A 20,416-nucleotide genomic window follows, 5' to 3' on the forward strand; every position below is an offset into this window, starting at 1 on the left:
AGCCTGAGGGTCATCAAGTCCAGCCCCCTGCCTTTGCTAGTGGGACCAAGTACTGATTTTGTCTCTGATCCTTAAGTGGCCCCCTTAAGGATTGAACTCTAAAGCCTGGGTTTGGTAGGCCAATGCTCGAACCACTGAACTATCCCTTCCCCCCTTCCATGAATTTAACTAATTCTTTTTTGAACCCAGTTATACTTTTGGCCTTCACAATATCCCATAGCAATGAGTTTCACAAGTTATTAGCCAAGATGGTCAGGTGGTGATGGTGGTCCCTATACCTCGAACAGATGTTGGGTCTGGATGACAAGGGATGGATCGCTTGAAATTGCCCTGTTCTGTTAATTCTTTCTGAAGTATTTGGCACAGGCCACAGTCAGAAGACAGGATTGTGGGCTAGATGGACCACTGGTCTGACCCAGTGTGGCCATTCTTATATTCTTACAGTTGTGTAACCTATAGCTGTATTCTGGCTTATTTCTTTTTATATTACCAAGTCTTTACTTGCAATTTATAAAGAACATAAAAAATGTGACTAGACAAAGCTGTTAAAGTGCATATTGAGGCAATTTTAAAAATAACTCTGTATACTGTAATGGCTCTTTTGGGTTTAGAAAATATCTTAAACTTGCATTGGCATAGAACAAACCACATAGTAAACATCCACATGGAAGTTCTTACTACATAGACAGAGGATGGCATATATAATCAAATGTCAGTAAGGGTATAGAAAAGTGACTTTGCAAATTCAGGGCCATGTTGTTCCTCCCGTTCAGTAAGCAGACTGGGATATACCAGAATTCAGGTTGGGAGGCAATTGCTACCCAAATAATGTTTCCTCCAACAGTGTAAAAGTGAATTAAAGGGGCTCCACAAAGCACGAGATCAATGGGTATGGAGGATCAGGCCAGGAGTTGGGTTGGAAAATATAGCTTGAGAGAATCTCCTCTCCTGAGAAACTTCAATCTGAAATGAAATTTGATAACCAAATTATAGATGCTTAAAAATGGAATTTACTTTATAATAGGAGTATTTACACAACTTGAAAGCTACTACCTTGTTAGTGCGTGCCTCAGTGATATTATTAAATGAGTGGCTCTCATGTAGCAAAGAGCTAATTAAATGTGTAAAATGTGTGATCAGGTCCTGGGGGCCTGTCTGAATAATTTACAATGAGTCTCTATCAGGTGTCTCAGTAAAATTCTATCCTTTACTGCCTAATCACTTTAAGGTACCGAGGAATTAATTTTCAAAAGTGAGATATTTCTGTAGTGTTCAAAAGCAGCATGGTAAAAATGTACCCAGAGGCATCTGACTGAGGACTTTGTTTCAATATCAGATTCTGAGAGTTTAATCTTGTTTTGTTTCTGAGTTCAAGGCAAAACTAAAATTCCCATTTAAACATTGGACCTCTCTCCACAAACACTTGAAGCATGGGAAACAAGCAACACAAATCAGAACTGACACTAAATAATTGATGTTAAGATCTGCTAAGTTGGGTGGGATGATTCTCCTAAATGGAATGCCAACATACATGAAAGTAATCTATCAACAGACAGAAAAATATGAGAAAGTGAAAGAGTGGCAGCATATGTAGAAAATATTTGCAATGATGGGGGCTTGTCCTTCTCCCACTGAAGGCTGTGGGAGATTTGCAATAGTTTTAGTCAGTAAGTGTAACAGCACACTGGTGAAATTCTTTAGGTGAGATCACAAAGAATAAAGGGCAAAAAGAAAAAAGTATCAGAAGCACCTGCTGCAGACTATCACAACTGAAGGAGAAAAAGGGCAAACTGTGTGGTCCAACTTCCAAGGTGTTGAAAGCTGCAAACTGAGTGCTCATTGGAGGTTTTCGCTATATGGATGTGTGTTAGGTAACAAAAACAGCCAAACATGAATTAAAAGAGATTCTCAATTGCCTGTAAGACAACTTTGTGATCCAGAAAGCAAGAGATTCCAACCTAAGGAACTGGAGCTGCTCCTTCCTTATGGAGAATTTGAACTAATAGAAAAGCTTTAATGAAGCTAGTGACCATTAATTACTAGAATGCAGCATAGAAGCAAGAAATGGGTTCAAAGAATGAAGCACTGTGAGGGCACTAGATGTCAGGAAACCAAACAATGAGGAATTAAGAAATCTAGTGAGTAAGATGCAATCAAAATGGTAGAGGTTTTTAAAGTTCATAGAACAGAATGGGGCTCAGCCTTTGAATCCTGTGAAGATGGAGCATTTGCAGGCAAATTCTTTAAATTCTAGGGTCTACCTGTGTGGAGCTGGCTCTCTCTCCATGATGCTTCTCAACCTTTTCATTTGCACGGGCAGCATGGTTCTCCACATACAATAGTACAGAACTGCTTTCTTGAAAGGGGTACAGGCACAGAAATAATGTTAATAATAATCTGAGCAGCATTAACTCTTGAATAGATTTCCATAAAATACCAATGGAGTCTTTAGAGAATATGCTGTACACCAGGAGTAGGAAACCTATAGCATGCGTGCCAAAGGTGGCACATGAGCTGATTTTCAGTGGCACTCACACTGCCTGAGTCCTGGCCACTGGTCTGGGGGCTCTGCATTTTAATTTCATTTTAAATGAAGCTTCTTAAACATTTTAAAAATCTTATCTACTTTATATACAACAATAGGTTAGTTACATATTATAGATTTATAGAAAGAGACCTTCTAAAAACATTAAAATGTATTACTGGCAAGTGAAACCTTAAATTAGAGTGAATAAATGAAGCCTCAGCCCACCACTTCTGAAAGGTTGCTGACCCCCGTTGTAGACAGTGATTGCTCTCTAAGTACAACTCTAAAAATCAACTAGAGCTCCAACTCCAGGGAGATCACATAGATAAGCTCACACAAAGGGTTCCTGGGGGGAGGGGAGGAGGGAATAAGCATACTACAGAGCTATCATACATGTTTGTGAAGCTTTCAGAGCCTTCCCACTCCATGTTACTCTGTTGCTGTCTTTCCTCCCCAACACCTTCCAGAAATGAGGACCATCTGGAGGTAAGTTTGGATGGAAAAAATAAAGGCAGCTAATAAGACAGAAAAGCAGAATGAGTTTAAAACTATCCAGACGCACTAAGGGATAAAGTGTTTTAAAAAAAGAAAACAAAATACTAAATAAGAAGTAGGTCCAGCAGAGCCTTGAAGAAGCCATGGAGCCATGAAGAAGTATGGCTGCAGCCTAGCCTGATCCCTTTTCCTGACTCCATACTACGTATCCACAGACCACATCAAATAAAACTCCTCAACATCAACCACAGCGTCTGCACCAAAACAGCACAAGCATGGTCTGTTCTTCCCAACCCAGCTGTAGGGTTTGAGCCCTGAAAAGTTCTCTGCTAGTCCCTCCTACCATCAGTAGCAGCAGAAAGAGTCTGAGGGCAGGCATTGCCTCACTAACTCATCTCCAGCCTAGCCTGCCCCTCCCACTACAATCATATCAGTTGCCATGAAAAGCTTATGGGATTTGTGAATTGGGCTCTCCATGGATACTGAGCAGTTTGCAGAACTGGGGTATAAAATAACAGTCTCTTACAAATCCAAGAATTGTTAAATATGAAGGACAGAAAGAAATGATTTAAGAAGCTATAACTAAGAGTGGTAAAAGAAAATTAGGAAAAAGAAAATTTAGGAATAACTTCCTAACATCAATAATCTTCCCAGGGAAATGGCAGAAGCCCCATTATCTGGGACAACCTAGATGTAACACTAGAAAATGCACTCTAGAGCACAGCCCAACTTTGACAGGAAAATGGACTGGATGACTTAATATGTATTTTTCTGCTCTGTCTTCTATGTTTCTTACAGTCTATGATCTAGGTAAAAAATCTTTAAGCTGTCTGAGGTAATTTTTAGTCAGTAATCATGCAATTACATAATTAGTGTAACAGCATTTAATTACATAATTACTGTCAACATGCATAATGATGTAATTAGAATGTGTAATTACTACCTGTAATTACATAATTAGATGTAACAACATAGTAAAACTCTTTATAATAGAATTGGGTATTTGCAACTTTAACTACAGTGATGCTATTTGGAGTTGCTATAGTGCACAATAATAATGTTGGTACATTACTAAGAGTCCATGCTTTAATATGAACTGAACTAAAGCTAGTTTATGTTTATAGCTCACAAACGAATGCTAAAAGTTATTAAAACTGTGTTTAAGTGCTTAGGGAAGATATGGTGAGCTCCCAAAACAAGGATAATTCAACCATCTGTAGTCAGCACAGATGTTTAGCCATCTGTCCATCCATTTATGTTACCATAAAGTAACCTGAAGCATTATGGGTAGTTACAGACAGTAGTATGATCAAATATTCTAAATGTTTATTTTTCTTTTACATTATACATAGTATAAATGCTGATGTTAGCAACTATATTGCTTTCCAATTTCTTTTTGCATTCTCTGTTGGCACACTTGGTTCATATTCCTCATTGGGTTTTGCCTCCTACATAAATTATTGGCAGCACTTCTCTTCCCTTTCCCCCAGGAGAATAAGGAACACAATCTTGTAGTACAGGACTGTGAGCCTTTCACATACATACACACACACACCCAGACACACATTTGTAAGCATTTTTCTCATCCTGGGAATAACAATTTTTTGTTACATATCTCTGTCATTACCAATTCCAGCACATTCTTTAGAAATCACATTTAAGTCATAATGAATGTGTTTTTGGAAGTCTACATCAGGGTGACTCCGCAGGCTTTTGAAGAGTTTGTGCTCAATAAATTGATACAAATTATTATAATTCTTCCTAACCCAGCAAAGTTACCCTTTTAAATTTCCCAAGATATTTCCTTGCAAGTCACATTGTTGAGCACTTAGCCATGTGAGTAGACCCATTGAAACCAGCACGACCACTCAAAGAGAGAACACAAGTGAGTATGTCTCAAGTTTCAGTCCTGTTCTTCTGGTGTTAATGCACATTTTGCCATTGACTTCTACATATTGGGACCTCAAGGACAGCCAAAAACAAATAAAAGGTGATGTCTCTAAAAAAGCAACAGTTCCTTCAAAAATCCATTCTTTATTATCTAATTATGATGTCTAATTTTTAGCAGCAAAGGGCATTGCACTTATATGGCCTGAAATATTTATTTGATAGTTCTTTATTCTTGTATCCTGCAAGAAATAGGAAGGTGTGATGCTCTGTACCTCAGGGGGAACTCCTTGCACCCCCATGTTCATCCTTATAATATGATTGTGTGGTATCCAGTGCAAAGTTTGTTATGTCGGGTTCCTTTGGAAAGCTCATGATGCACTGAGCATTGTGGTGATATTAATGTTGTAGGTTGTAATTTCATGTATATAGTTATGAGTCTGAAAATATGTCTTCATGGTGTAAAACAAGCCCAGGCAAAACTCTCCAGGAGCAGAGGGGCAGTTCACACCTCATCAGGGCATGTATGGGACAGACTCAGCCCAGGCTCACAGGAACAAAGGACACTGGCCTAGGCAGCAGCAAAGGATCTGTTGTACTCCTGAGTGAGTCACCCCCCTTCCCTTGGTCAGTTTGGGACTACAGTGAGGTAATGCTCACCTCACTCTGAAGGGAGGGGGGCAAAACCAAGAGGGAAGAAAGAACATGATAAAAGGGAGATACGTTTGCCATGCTCTCTGTCTCTTCCACCTCCATCTACAGACTGAAGCACTGATCAAAGGGGAGAGCCTGGCTGAAGGGCAACCAGCCAGCTGTGGTGAGAAGCATCTAAGTTTGTAAGCTTGCAACGTCCAGCGGGCATAACTGGACACTGCAAGACGGAGGTTCCTAGGCTTGTGTCTGGGACTGGAGATATTGGCTAGTGTCATTCGGTTACACAATCCAAGCAGCAGCTGGCCAGAAGTGCTCACTCACGTAACTGGGAACAGCTTACAAGCTAGAGGTTGTGCGTGAACAGCCCAGGAGTGGGGGTTCTCACAGTGGAGCAGGGTAAAGCTGGCTCTCAGAGTCGAGGATTGGAGTGACCTCACAGAAAACACCAGAGGGGAACGTCACAGAAGGATAACCCCCCACCCACAAGATAGATATGATCCTTTGATGAATTCCCAAAGAATCTGTCAGTTATTCCATTTATCAAGTGTAAGTACCCTGTAAAATGATCTATGAACAATTTTTATATAATACTTAATGATACAAGAAAATCAAAACATTCTACTCTATCGATCTAATAAGTGATGCTTGAAGTGGGATTCCATTAACGTGAGCCATCTCACACACAGTGCAGCCCTTAATCTGAAGCGTATTTTTAACTGGTAGCTGTATCATTTTCCTTTGAAAAGGATATGACCCAAGTGTGGAGGTTCTCCTATCATGACAGTCAACACTAAATAGGTAGAGACCACCTTGTAATGGTTTTTAGTCCTCCTGGCACAATTTCAGCCTTTCTGAATCTCTACATTAGGATGCACTTCACAGTTGAGAGTCTGGGGTTGTTAAGCAACCAAGAAAACAGGAAGCAAGAGTTATTAAATCTGTTAATGCTGTTGAGTCAATGTTAGTAACTGTTCCAGAGCAGTCTGCAAACTCTGCAAGCATCATCTCAGCCTCCCAAAACATAGCCAAATAAATTTAACCTATCATTTCTCTCCAGTATCACATATCTTTTATGGGCTATGTCTATCAGCTCTTTCAAATTTCCCTACCGTTTTGCCTATTGTAGGACAACAGCTGTAGACCCCTTTGCTTGCAAAATTAGAGACTAAGTTGAAGTCCCTTTAAAAAAGCTGGTCCTTCAGTTCATATTTAAGAGGTCCACACCCCAAGTTGGTTGAAAGACCATGTACTGCATAATGCACCCAAGGTCTGCCATCATCTGCCCATCTTCATAATCTGCCCATCTTCTGTTAATATTGTATTTATTCATACATTAATGATATAGCAGAATCCTAAGTGCTATTACATGGTTGTTTCTGTAATGCATTGTGTAAAGAATTTAAACAGGTAGATTTGTAAAACAATTGCAATACTTACTGTATTGGCAGTTCCTTCCCATAAATTCACCTGGACACTCACAGGAATAGTTGGCAACAAGATCTGTACAAATGCCACCATTTTTACAAGGTTCAGTTTCACATTCGTTTACATCTGTGGGAAATACATAGTGTCAGCATTAGCAAAACACTTTAAGAAGTAATAAGTATTTGTTTCATGCACTGTAAATTAAACAGTCATTCTCTAAAGAGCCATATGGATAATATTAGTATCAGAAACATATTTTTGGACAGTAAACATATGTTCAGCAAAGAATGCAAATTGTGCAAAATGTGTTCAAAACAGAGCAATTTTAACAAACAAATCCAATCAAGCTCATATAGATTTGGCTAGTTTCAGAAACACATGCTACAATCTTGAAATGTCCCATTAAACAACAACAGAATTAAGGGCTACACTGTGGCTTTGTCACAAGTTCTGGAAAAGGGGCAGTGCATAGCTGTACTGGTCCAGGAGGAAATGAGGGACCATACAGTGACTCAGAGGTTCCTCCTTTTCTTCTGGGAAAAGTAATTTGCATTATCATATACCTGGCAGAGATTTCTTCCCCTTGTGTTTGAAAAGAGTAGTAGACTGGAAGATTCATCTATTCTTTGCCTCTACTCACTCATTCCATGCCTACCTGCATGGAGGAGAATAGCAGCTGCTGAAGATTGTTCCCCTCCTCCCCAGCAATGTAACCCTGCCCTGCAACAGGTAGCCTATGTAGGGAAGTAAAGCAGCAACTGTGCCCTCTCCTTGTGTAGGCACATAGTGCAGGTCAAAATTGTGCCTTAAATAAATAATCCAATTAACTCAGAGAGTAACTAATTCATTCTACTTTTAGAACTGTAGCTGTTTTTCTTTTAGTAACAGCTGCCAGTTAAGAATGTCTCTCAGTTCATCTTAATTCATTTAAAAAACCCCTCTAATTGACAATCTAATTGTTTTAGTGTCTAAATAATTCCCTCTCTGTGCATGACTTAGTCAGTAAATAAGAACTAACAGCTTGATCTAGTAGGTTATAAATTTTATTAAATTCAAAAGGCAGTAGTTAGCTAATTTTATTTGGGAGCTTCCGGAGTTTGGTACTGCAGGGAAGAGGTGTCTTTCTACTCTTGTTGAACTTGACAGGGAGTGAAGAAAGGAAGTTCTAGCTCAGTAATTCTCAACCTTCTCTATATTGTGACCCATATTGCAACAGAAAACATTTCAGGATTCTCTGTCACCTTTAGGCATTTAGGAAACGGGGTGTGGTCAGACCCTCCCCAAGTTGAGAACCCATGTCCGAACTCAGTGGTCCGGGGCCTGCTGAGGGGCCGCGAACAGGTTTCAGGGTGTTTGCCAAGCAGGACCAGTGTTAGACTTGCTGGGGCCCAGGGCAAAAAGCTGAAATCCCAGTGCATGGGGCTGAAGCCTGGGGCCCTGAGCCCCACCACCTGAGGTTGAAGCAGAAGTCTGAGCAACTTGGTTTCATGGTGCTTCCTGTGGCATGGGGGCCCTGGGCAATTGCCTAGCTTGCTACCCCTTAATTCTGGCCCTGGCTTTTATATGCAGAAAACCAGTTATTGTGGCACAGGTAGGCTGTGGAGTTTTTTATAGCATGTTTCCGCGGGGGGGGGGGGGGGGGAGCGCTCAGAAAGAAAAAGGTTGAGAATCCCTGTTCTAATTTAAACCACAGAGCTGCAGAAAATGGTTGCATTAGATCACCAGACAAAGTTCACACATGTGACACCTCTTAATAAACCAATGCGTTTTGGGCCTTAAAGTTATTTTTTCTATAAATAGCAGTGCACTCAAACAGGACATAAGTGACAAGCTTCAAGTTTATACAAACAAATACCCAATATGAGTGTGTTAATCAGGTATTTGTACATATGCAGCATGAGTTAGTGGATGGATATACCTTTCTGTGAAGTTCTGACCCCAAAAACTTTGTTGGGAACTTATATATCTGAGTACGACACACATATATATTGAACTGTAAAGAACTCAAAAGTCAGTAAATGAGAAATTAAAGGCTGTACACACAATCCTATCTGTGCTTGTCATAAATAGATAGCTAAGGGTTAATGTTCTTTTATCTATAAAGGGTTAACACAGGGAACCTGAAACACCTGACCAGAGTGCCAATCAGGAAACAAGACTTTTTCACATCTGGGTGGAGGGAAGTTTTGGGTGTGAGTTCTTTGTTCTTTGTCTTGGGTCTGACCCTCTTGGCTCTGAGAGTGATTTTTCTATCTCTTGGCTTTCTAATCTTCTGTTTCCAAGTTGTAAGTACAAGGACAGTAAGAGAATAGGTTTATATTCTTTTCTTTTGTATTTACATGTGTGTAGTTGCTGGAATGTGTTAAATTGTATTCTTTTTGGATAAGGCTGTTTATTCATTTTCTCCTTTAAGCAATTGACCCTGTATATTGTCATCTTATTACAGAGCCTATTTTTAATGTCCTTTTTTCTATCTCTTTATATAAAGCTTTCTTTTTAAGACCTGTTGGAGTTTTTCTTTAATGGGGACTCCAGGGAATTGAGTCTGCAGCTCACCAGGGAATTGGTGGGAGGAAGAAGTCAGGGGGAAAATCTCTTTGTGTTAGATTTACTAAGCCTAACTTTGCATACCCTCTGGGTGAGGGGGGAAGAGAGATTAGCTCTCTCGGTACTCGTGTTTCCAGGACTGGAAACAGGGAGGGTAGAATCCCTTTGTTTAGATTCATGGAGCTTGCTTCTGTATATCTCTCCAGGAACCCAGGGAGGGAACACCTGGAGGAGAGGAGGAGGAAGGGAAATGGTTTATTCCCCTTTGTTGTGAGACTCAAGGAATCTGAGTCTTGGGGTCCCCTAGGGAAGGTTTTGGGGAGACCACAGTGAGCTAGGCACTATATAATTCTTAGCTGGTGGCAGCGATACCAGGTCCAAGCTGGTACCTAAGCTTGGAGGTTTTCATGCTAACACCCATATTTTGGACGCTAAGGTCCAGATCTGGGAAGAAATGTTATGACAGTGCTCCCTGTGTGCTTTTCAATATGACAATCTTCAATGACATGAAGCTCATGCTATTTCTCAAATAATGAAATGTATCATCATACATTCCCCCCCCAACCACCTTACAAACCGCACAATCAATATTGGGCCCCACTGTACACTTTCATTAAATTTTCACTGCACAGCCCCCTTAGCCCTCTATGCCTATGCTTCATTGTTTCCTTAGCTACCCCTTTTTATCTTGTTTAGCAAATAACCTCTTGCAATATCTACCATACATATGCAGAGTGCTATTTTCAATGAGTATTAACTTGGTCAAATCAAAACCAGTTTTACCAGAAAGCTTAAAGATGCTTCCTTTCAATAAGGGCCATTTTCCATGCTAAATTTCAATTTTCTACCCACGTGGTTTCATTTATGAGAAGTTCAGAAAAAAAAGAAGTTGCTGGAATTGTATTTTTAATAGAGAAAGGACTTTTAGACAGCCTCATTACAGACAGTAATATGAGTGTAGTACATTCATGTTCTGCATATGTGCAGAATGGCAGAGACCCATACGATTTCCCTAGTCTTGGATCTTACCATATTTAGAGCTGAGCTAGATGAAATATGTCTCAAATCACAAGAGGATAAAGAATTCCTTATTGACTACACATCTGAGTAAGTTCCTGTGAATTGTTTGTTTCAGTAAGCACATTAAATAAAATGCATTCATGACATGTGACACAGCTACACGTTTTTAGCATAAGTATGCATATAAGTGATACACATTGCTGAAACCTTTCACTTTTTAGGTGAAACCACTCATTTTGACTTTTGAACACAAATGCTTTGGACATGTTTAACTGTTCCAACATTGTATTGGTAGTATGAATGCATTTGAGCAGCGAATGTGGCTGTCTACTCAAAATACATAACACAGGCTATTTCATATGTTGAGGCTATGCACGTAAACGGAGAACTTTAGAATCCATCTCTGGAAACTGACCAGATGCAATCTTCTGTTGCCTCTTTTGTTAGGTAGGTAGATTTCAGAGCAAAACAGGTCAGTTCCCTGTTGAAGCAGAAATCAGTTACACTGTGTCAAGATATTCTCTTAGTGTAATTTGTTTATTCCTAACAATTACACCAGTCCTGATTCTTTGACCAGAGATGGTCCCAAACTGCACAAAGGCAACCCTCTTGCAAAAAATCCTCAATTAAAATACCACTGCCCTTTCATCAGTTCTCTCGGGCCTTCAATACAATTAACTTAGGTTTGAACAGAGACTGAGAATGGCTCGGTCATTACACTAATTGAATCTATTTCCCCATGTTGAAGTATCCTCACACCTTCATGTCAACTATCCGAAATGGGCCATCTTGATTATCACTTCAAAAGTTTTTCTCCTCTGCTGATAATAGCTTCTCTTAACCAATTAGCCTCTTACAGTTGGTATGGGTACTTCCACCTTTTCATGTTCTCTGTGTGTATAAATATCTTCTTGCTGTATGTTCCAGTCTATGCATCTGATGAAGTGGGCTGTAGCCCACGAAAGCTCATGCTCAAATAAATTTGTTAGTCTCTAAGGTGCCAAACGTACTCCTGTTCTTTTTGTTCTATGTTCCTGCTTCAACCTGAAGGCTATACTAAGGAAATCTGTTAGACAAAGCCGCTCATCTAGGATCACATCAAAAGAAGACCCTGAGCATTCAACTCTTCTGTTGTGCAGTTGTTCTGCAATACAGTTGAATCTGAGGAGATGTTTGATTGCCCAGCAAACACTGCTTTGCCACACAATCTGCCTAAATGACTGTCTGGGAGTGGTGAGAGTTTCATCCAGAGTTCTTGTACTTCAGTGACTCATAACACGCATGACATTAGTACCTTTCACAATAAAATTTGTACAGGTATGACATGTCAGTTGGGCCAGATTGTGTCTCAGTTTCATAGGTGCATCCCTAGTTTTTCCCCATTGTATACTTCACATTGTAGTGTTTCCATGTACTTTACTGGTTAATGGGACAACATTTCTTTTATAGCATCACAAATCCATATAACATTCTAGAGTTTGGGGTTCTGCACATAGATCCATGACAGACCTGACAAATGTTTAAAATTACACCTAGCTAGAGTGTTCACATATCAACTACATATCTGAAGGGATCAAGGGCATGAGTTATCCTGGTATAGTTAGTGAGACAGGGTGAGTTAGGTACTGTAATATCTTTCATTGGACCAAGTTCTGTTGGTGAGAGAGACAAGCTTTTACACAGAGCTCTTCTTCAGGTACCTAGGATTACTGCCATTAACTTCCACATAAATTTGGCTCCAGCTCTAACTGTTTCAAATCATAGAATCATAGGACTGGGAGGGACATTGAGAGATCATCTAGTCCAGTCCCCTGCACTCAGGCCAGGACTAAGTCACAAAAATAATTTGGAAGTGAGGGAGCTTGCTAATTCTACGTGGTGTTGGTCAAATCTGCCTGACCTCTTTTGTAGTCTGTCAGAAAAATAAACAAAGTTTGTAGCTCCTGAGATCTTTTCTCTTTTGAGGACAGGTGCATGCTAATGGGCTTTCAGTTCAATATGAAGGCCACTCATTCCCTTTAACAAGCCAAATTCCAGAGTTCTACTTAAAAATTAATGGTTGCACATGACCCCTAGGGTCCTATACTTCATTCTTGTCTTATTATTTGCTGCCTATAAAGGGATCAAATATTGGAGTAATAAAGGTTCCCTAGATTATTACCTTAATTTCAGCCTACTAAGAGAGAGAAGTAACTCATTGTCCTGGAAATAAAATCTGTCACTGGCTAATGACCAAAGAATAGAAACTGCTCAGTGCTAAATTAAATTCTTTATATGTATTTATAAAATTTAACTAGGTACTTATCTGCCTTTTTAAACAAAACCCATTACTCTTATGTTTTCTTCAGGTTGTTCATCATTTTAATGCAAGCTAATGTCTCTGTGAAAAAATTCAAGGTCACTTTGAACTGGAAAAGAAAAAAGCAAACTCTTTCATTTGGTGAATTAAAAATGGTAATTTATCCTTTTAGGAGCTTTTCTGATTCAAGATTATCAAGATTTTAGATTTCTCTGGTTTGTCATCCATAGATAAATATGAAGGAAAAAATGCACGATTGTACAACATATTCCATGTGGTCTGTGAGCTTACTTAGAAAATAGTTTGAATTTTAGGTATCAGACATTTTCACACTAATCCTTATATTCTAGCTCTAGTGAGCAATTAGCTATAATCAGTGTGGAAAGATGGAGGCTTTTAATTAGTCTATCTGTCAGTTAGTTAGAGCTACCTAGTGTATACTGTAGAAGCTTCTATCATATATTTTCAGCAACTCCAGCGGCAATGGGCCCCTCAGTCCAACCAAATTGACTGTGTAAAGTTACATTTGATGTGAAGAAAGACTAGTTCACTTCTGAGACAAGTGCAGGCTTCTACAGAAAGGAAAATGAACTTAAATGTGCTTAAGATGAGAACATGGATTATAAAAAAGTTATTTAATTTACAGTTTAATATATTGTTTTGATGTGAACATTTAAATATAGTTTATTTAATGAAATATAATATCTAAAAAATGGGGTCAGATTCTGGTCAAACTGCCAGCACTGCTAATTACGATAAGAAGCATTTCAATATTTAAAGTCTATTTCCTCCTTCTTAAATAGAAATATCTTCTATTAATCATTGTCATCTTGTCACGATTAAGAGGTTGTGTAGATAGCAATGTTTGAGCAATTTAACAAATTCTAGAATTCTTAGAGCAGGGATGGGAAAACTTTTTGGCCTGAGGGCCATATCTGGGTATGGAAATTGTATGGCGGGCCATGAGTGCTCACAAAATTGGGGGTTGGGATGTGGGAGGGGGTGCAGGCTTCGGCTGGGGGTGTGGGCTCTGGGGTGGTGCCAGAAATGAGGAGTTCAGGATGAAGGAAGGGGCTCCAGGCTGGGGCAGGGGCTGGGCTGTGAAGGCTCTGGCTGGGGGTACGGGGTCTGGGGTGGGGTTGGGGACACAGGAGGGTGTTCCAGGCTAGGACCGAGGGGTTTGCAGGGTGGGAGAAGGATCAGGGCTCAGGCAGGGAGCAGGTTCCCAGCCAATGGGAACTGCACTTGGGGTGGGAGCAGTGTGCGGAGCCCCCTGGCTGCCCCTACACGTAGGAGCCAGAGGGGGGACATATCGCTGCTTCTGCAAGTCATGCGGAGCCATGGCATGTGTAGAGTGGGGTCAACCCCTGACACTGCTCTCTAGCTGGAATGCCAGTGTGGGGCAAGCCCCTGACCCTGCTTCCCGGTGGGAGCTTGAGGGACGGATTAAAATGTCTGGAGGGCTGGATGCGGCTCCCAGGCCATAGTTTGCCCACTCTGGTCTTAGAGCAATTCTTCCTAAAGAAGATGCAATTATAACAGCCATCCAGTTTCTTGTGGTTGTTAAACAAGAATACTACATCTAATATATATAGTTACTGTCTTGTCTTCACTAGGCGAAGAGGGATGTCCTTACATCAGGTTAACTAATACAAAGTAAAATCCTAACAAAGACAAGGCACAAGTTTGTAGATCAAGGTAAACTCAGGGCTACACCACAGTCTTTAAGACCTTTTCTATGGGTACGTCCAAACTACACGCCATATCGGCGGGTGGCGATCAATTTATCGGGGATCGATATATCCCGCCTCGGCTAGACGTGATATATCGATCCCCGAACGTGCTCTCCGTTGACTCCGGAACTGCACCAGAGTGAGCAGCAGTAGTGGAGTCGATGACGGAGACGCGGCCGTCAATCCCGCGCCGTGAGGAAGGGAGGTAAGTCGGAATAAGATACATCGATTTCAGCTACGGTATTCCCCCCAGTGTAGACCAGGCCTATATTAGGAATTTTTTTTGGTATAGTTATACTGATATAATTAACAGGCAAAATCTTCTAGTATGTACACAGTTATATATGTATAGAAGTTTTTATAGTAGTATAGCATATGCTGATTCCCCTTTTTACCTTGTGAAGACACACACACTATGAAACAATGTTACTTATCAGTAACAGTATGTTACTCCCATATATTCACACTAATGGGATATGTGAGCCCCCAGTACTGTGAATTCAGAATCATCTACATGAGCACTACCCACTATGGGCATCGAGAGAGAAGTTACAATAGTCCTTTAGTTTCAAGCATTCTTAGTAAAGTTGGGTAGGAAACAGTTTTCTCATCTCAGGAAAAGTTTTGCTATTTTGAAACATTTTCTCATCTCGACCTGGGACAAATGTCAACTCCTTTCTTCCCCCCACATTCACAAACCCAAAATAATAAAAAAAAGGGTTGAAACAACTACAATATTTCGTTTTGATTTCAGTCTATTTTTAAAAACTTTTTTACTATAAATTAACACATTTCAAAAGAAAAAGTTGTTTAGAAATTAAAAACAGAACTTTTTTGCTTAGAAAAATGCCAGAATGATCTGAAGCAAAATGGTGTTGTATAAGTTCATGAAATAAGTTCCAAATATCAACACTATAAATTTCATTAATAGATTATAGTAATACTCGATTTGTTATTTGGATCTCAGCGACCTAACCCAGGTTGTGGGCAACTTGTAGTGGAAATTAACCTGGAAAAGGGATATTATGGCACAAATTGCCAGCAACCTGCATTGGAAGTCGAGGACCAAGGGTTTAGTCCAACCAAAAAACTGAACAGCTCCAGTATGGCATAGGACAGGGTCAAGGTACCCAACTGACGTGCAGATGGAATCTCCAACACAAATGAAAGCTGTCTTCCCCACAGCAGAATCTCCTCCCTGGTGCAGCTGTTCCTTAGGCACAGGAAGTTTCCACTCCCTTTAATATGTAGACAAGTCATTTTTCTGACTAAAGCTGCTCAACAAGAGCAAAGAACAAACATAGGGGGATATATAGATTTATAGTGACTGTTTTCCCATTTGATTGCTTCAAACAATGGAGGTGTTGATAATTTGCCTTAGATATATATTAGGGTGACCAGATGCCTCAATTTTATGGGGACAGTCCAGATTTTGGGGGCTTTTTCTTATATAGGCACCTATTACCACCCACCCCATCCCAATTTTTTACACTTGCTGTCTGGTCACCCTAATATATATGCCCTTGATTACCTTGATGTATTGGCACTTTGCCTTAGAAATATCATGCCTTTGTTTGCTTTATATTTTTTCTTATATACAATAATTCTAACAGACTAAAAAGATTTACTTAAGTGTTCCATCTTTGCCCGTGTTTTACGACCGAGGGTCTTTGCCTAAACTTGAATGGAATCTACAAATAAATAATAACAGGGTGCTACTATTAGTAAGTTTGACAAGGTGGCTGGCCCCTGTGAATAGAACTGAGCCCCGTTCCCCTGTGTCAGAGCAGGAGAGTCCAATCCAGCCAGTTAAAGAGGGAGGTGAAGGCAGTGATTGGGACAGGCTGTGCCTGGGGAAGGGATTCTATGATATAGTGTAGTGGAGCAGAGCAGAGCGCAGTGTAATTAACTCCTGTGGTGAGTCCCTGGGGCAAAGGGTAAGGTGCTCAGGGAAGCAGTCCTGGGGCTATTGCTCCAGGAAGGGAGCAGAGCTGTTTAGAACTAGGAAGCTGCCAGAAGTAGGAGCACCAGAGACTCCTGGGAGGGGAGACCATGAAACCTGAGAGAAAGAAGTGAGTTAAGACTGTTTTCTATTGCTTTACTTGCCCGTGTTAAGAGAATAATACTTCTTAAAGGAGATTGGGCATGACAGCGAGTGTTTGGAAGCTGGGGAGAAGCCCTGTCCTGTGACAGTAATAATGTAAGATTATCAGACTTTTTATTTCTTTAAGTTGTCCTTAAACATGTATTATAATGTAGGGGCACAATACTTTTGCTCTAAAAATATTAAAAGACAATACAGAGGATATTAAAGAACAAACTGGGAACAACAAAACACAAGTTGAAAACCTCCAAGCTTAGCCACCAGCCTGGACCTGGTACCTGCTGCCACCACCCAAAAAATTAGAGTGTTTTGGGGCACTCTGGTCCCTCTGAAAAACCTTCCCTGGGGACCCCAAGACCCAAATCCCTTGAGTCTCACAACAAAGGGAAATAATCCTTTTTCCCTTCCCCCCCCCTCCAGGTGCTCCTGGAGAGATACACAGACACAAGCTCTGTGAATCCAAACAGAGTGAATCTCCCTCTCTGTTCCCAATCCTGGAAACAAAAAGTACTTTCCTATTCCCCCAGAGGAAATGCAAAATCAGGCTAGCAATCCAACACACAGATCTCCCCGATTCCTTCCTCCCACCAATTCCCTGGTGAGTACAGACTCAATTTCCCTGAAGTAAAGAAAAACTCCAACAGGTCTTAAAAGAAAGCTTTATATAAAAAGAAAGAAAAATACATCCAAATGTCTCTCTGTATTAAGATGATACAACACAGGGTTAATTGCTTAAAGGAATATTGAATAAACAGCCTTATTCAAAAAGAATACAAATCAAAGCACTCCAGCACTTATATTCATGCAAATACCAAAGAAAAAAAACCATATAACTTACTATCTGATCTCGTTGTCCTTACACTTAGAAACAGAAGACTAGAAAATAGAAACTACTTCTCCAAAGCTCAGAGAAAACAGGCAGGCAGACAAAAGACTTCAGACACACAATTCCCTCCACCCAAAGTTGAAAAAATCCGGTTTCCTGATTGGTCCTCTGGTCAGGTGCTTCAGGTGAAAGAGACATTAACCCTTAGCTATCTGTTTATGACAAGAGGATATTAAAGAACAAACTGGGAACAACAAAACACAAGTTATAGAATCTTAAGCATGAGAGAAAACAATGCACAATAGCTCTTCAGCTCACTAAGGAGGAAAGAGAATGCTTACTCTTCATCATGACCTCAAGTCTGAGGTAGAAATTCTGCGTGCAGAAATAGAAAGGCCTATGTATGCAGGGACCTTGAAATCCAGGCGATGAAGACTGTATGTTGCTTGTGCCAGGTAAGAAAGGAAATGTGACCCTGATCCCACTGCAATAAGACTGAAGGCAACTGGGACCAGGGGTTTATGCATGAGCAATTGTGCTAAGGTTTCTGGCAATAGGACAATACTCTGGGTATGTCCACATTGCAGTGTAAACCAAAGGTTAATGGAACTTGAGTCAGCAGACCGTGGGCTGGCTTGAGTTTCTCACTGATAGTCAACCCTGGGTTAAGAATTTTCTAAGCCAGGCCTGAATTTAGGGCTTCAGCATCCAGACCACAGAATGCAGACCTGAGCGCAACCAACCATATCCAAGACTTCTTAGTGCCCACCTGAAATGTGGTTGCTCTAGCTCTTTATTCTTGGTGCATTGTGGGAAAACTGCCCACCAAATGCGACTGTCCAGAGGACAAAGAAAGTCAGTCCATGGGATAGAGCAGGAGTTGGCAACCTTTCAGCAGTGCTGTGCCGAGTCTTCATTTATTCACTCTAATTTAAGGTTCTGCGTGCCAGTAATACATTTTAACGTTTTTAGAAGGTCTCTTTCTCTAAGTCTGTAACATATAACTAAACTATTGTTGTATGTAAAGTAAATAAGGTTTTTAAAATGTTTAAGAAATTTCATTTAAAATTAAATTAAAATGCAAAGTCCCCCAGATTGGTGGCCAGGACCCGAGCAGTGTGAGTGCCACTGAAAATCAGCTCACGTGCCGCCTTCGGCACACGTGCCATAGGTTGCCTACCCCTGGGATAGAGGAATACTTTTGGCAGATTCCCAGAGCACAAATCCAGTGGGGCTATGTGTACACTACAAAGCAATAGTGTCCTGACTTGACTCAGGCTCAGTCCCTCCATCCTGGTGGGGTCTGGGCCCCTGGATCTGAGCCCTTAGTTAATGTGATTTGTATGTAGACAGGGAGAGGAAGGTAGGCTTGAGTCTGAGTTCAAATCCTGTGCTCATGCTGCAGTGTATACATACCCTAAGTGGTCTGGAGGATTTTAGGTGAAGTGCTGTATAGCATCTTTGTGATATGTTAAAACAGTAAGGGGAGTGTTTTGTTTGGTCAGGAGGAATTTGGGGGTCCTAAAGTGTGAGCACGAGAGACTCCTCAGAGGGGTGTTCCCGAAGCCTGAGAGAAGAGAGTGAGTTAATATTGTTTTCTATTGCTTTAGTTGCTTGTTAAAAAAATAACCCTTGTTAAAGGAGACTGAGCAAGGCAGCAAGCATTTGGAACCTGTGGAAAAGCCCCACCCTGTGACAATAATAATGTAAGATTATAAGATTTATTATTCCTTTAAGTTGTCCTTAAATATTTATTATAATGTAGGGACACAAAGTACTTTTCCTCTAAAATAAAAGAAAATACAAATGAATATATAATTTCACAATCATTTTTATGCAGTCTTTTCCCCCATGTTGTTATGAAACAAGATTAAAACAATTTTCCCTAAAGAGAAAATTACACCTATAGAAAAAACCAAAACAAACCACATCAAGGGGGCAGATTCTTAGCTGCTGTAAAACAGTATAGGCATTGGCTTCTATGGAGTTATGCTTCCGCACACCATCTGAGGATTTGGCTCAAACTAAGCAGTCTGAAGATCAAAACCTCATTGTACATTAGTAAACAAAAGACATATTTTCCCCCCTCCTTGACAAACATTATTCCAGCTCTTTCAAATCCAATGATAAAGGTGTGCTGATGACTAATCACTGGATTCATATACTTTTACAACAGACATAATATTTTTGACATAACACAGAGAAACAGATCTTAAAATACTTGACTTTCTGTCTGAATTTAGCCTTGGCAATTTTTATAGATGGAGTTGTTGATCAAATAGCTGAGGGCTTTAGAGATGATTTACCTAGACACTTCAAAGTTGTTTTTCTAGTTCTTCTGTTATGGTGTTTATTGTGAGAAACACTGAAAGATTTAATGAAGCAAAGAATGAGGTGTCATATGATTAAGATCATACAAAATGCCTTGTTTGTGGACTCTGCCAAACATAAAAATCTACAGTGGAATGTTGATGTGTCTAAGGAGCCAAATGTGGATTTTAAAAAAATTCTATAATTACCAGGAAAATGGGACTTAGAATAAGATATTTTTGTTAACATAAGGTTGTAGCAGTAAGCTATAGTATAGAACAGAGACAAAATTCTCTTCAGGTAGAAACTGGGGCAGTTCCACTGAAGTGAATTGAGCTTTACCATATTTATGCCAGCAAAGAATTTGACCCAAGATATTCAATGAAAATAGAATTCAAGAGTGTTCTCCTAAGAGTGAGCTACTTACTGAAACAATGAAATGTGAAGGACCCAAAAATCTCATGGATCAAAAGCAAAATGACAGCTGATAAAATACTTACAATAAATGTCACTTTATATTTAAATTTCCATTTCTCAGAATATGTGATTTATGAAAATAGTTCCAAGTCACAAGGTTAAAATGATTTTT

At 40.1% G+C, this 20,416-nt stretch overlaps 1 protein-coding gene across 1 annotated transcript in view; it reads right to left on the reverse strand.

The window, feature by feature from the left end:
• EDIL3 (EGF like repeats and discoidin domains 3) overlaps positions 1-20,416 on the reverse strand; it is a 461,020-nt gene that overhangs the window by 186,080 nt on the left and 254,524 nt on the right. The window contains exon 5 of the mRNA XM_050944818.1: positions 7,001-7,114. Coding sequence (XP_050800775.1) covers positions 7,001-7,114 — 114 coding nt within the window. The remainder of the gene's footprint in view (positions 1-7,000; positions 7,115-20,416) is intronic.

This window comes from Gopherus flavomarginatus, chromosome 3, assembly GCF_025201925.1.
Source record: "Gopherus flavomarginatus isolate rGopFla2 chromosome 3, rGopFla2.mat.asm, whole genome shotgun sequence".
Taxonomy (NCBI): Eukaryota; Metazoa; Chordata; order Testudines; family Testudinidae; genus Gopherus; species Gopherus flavomarginatus.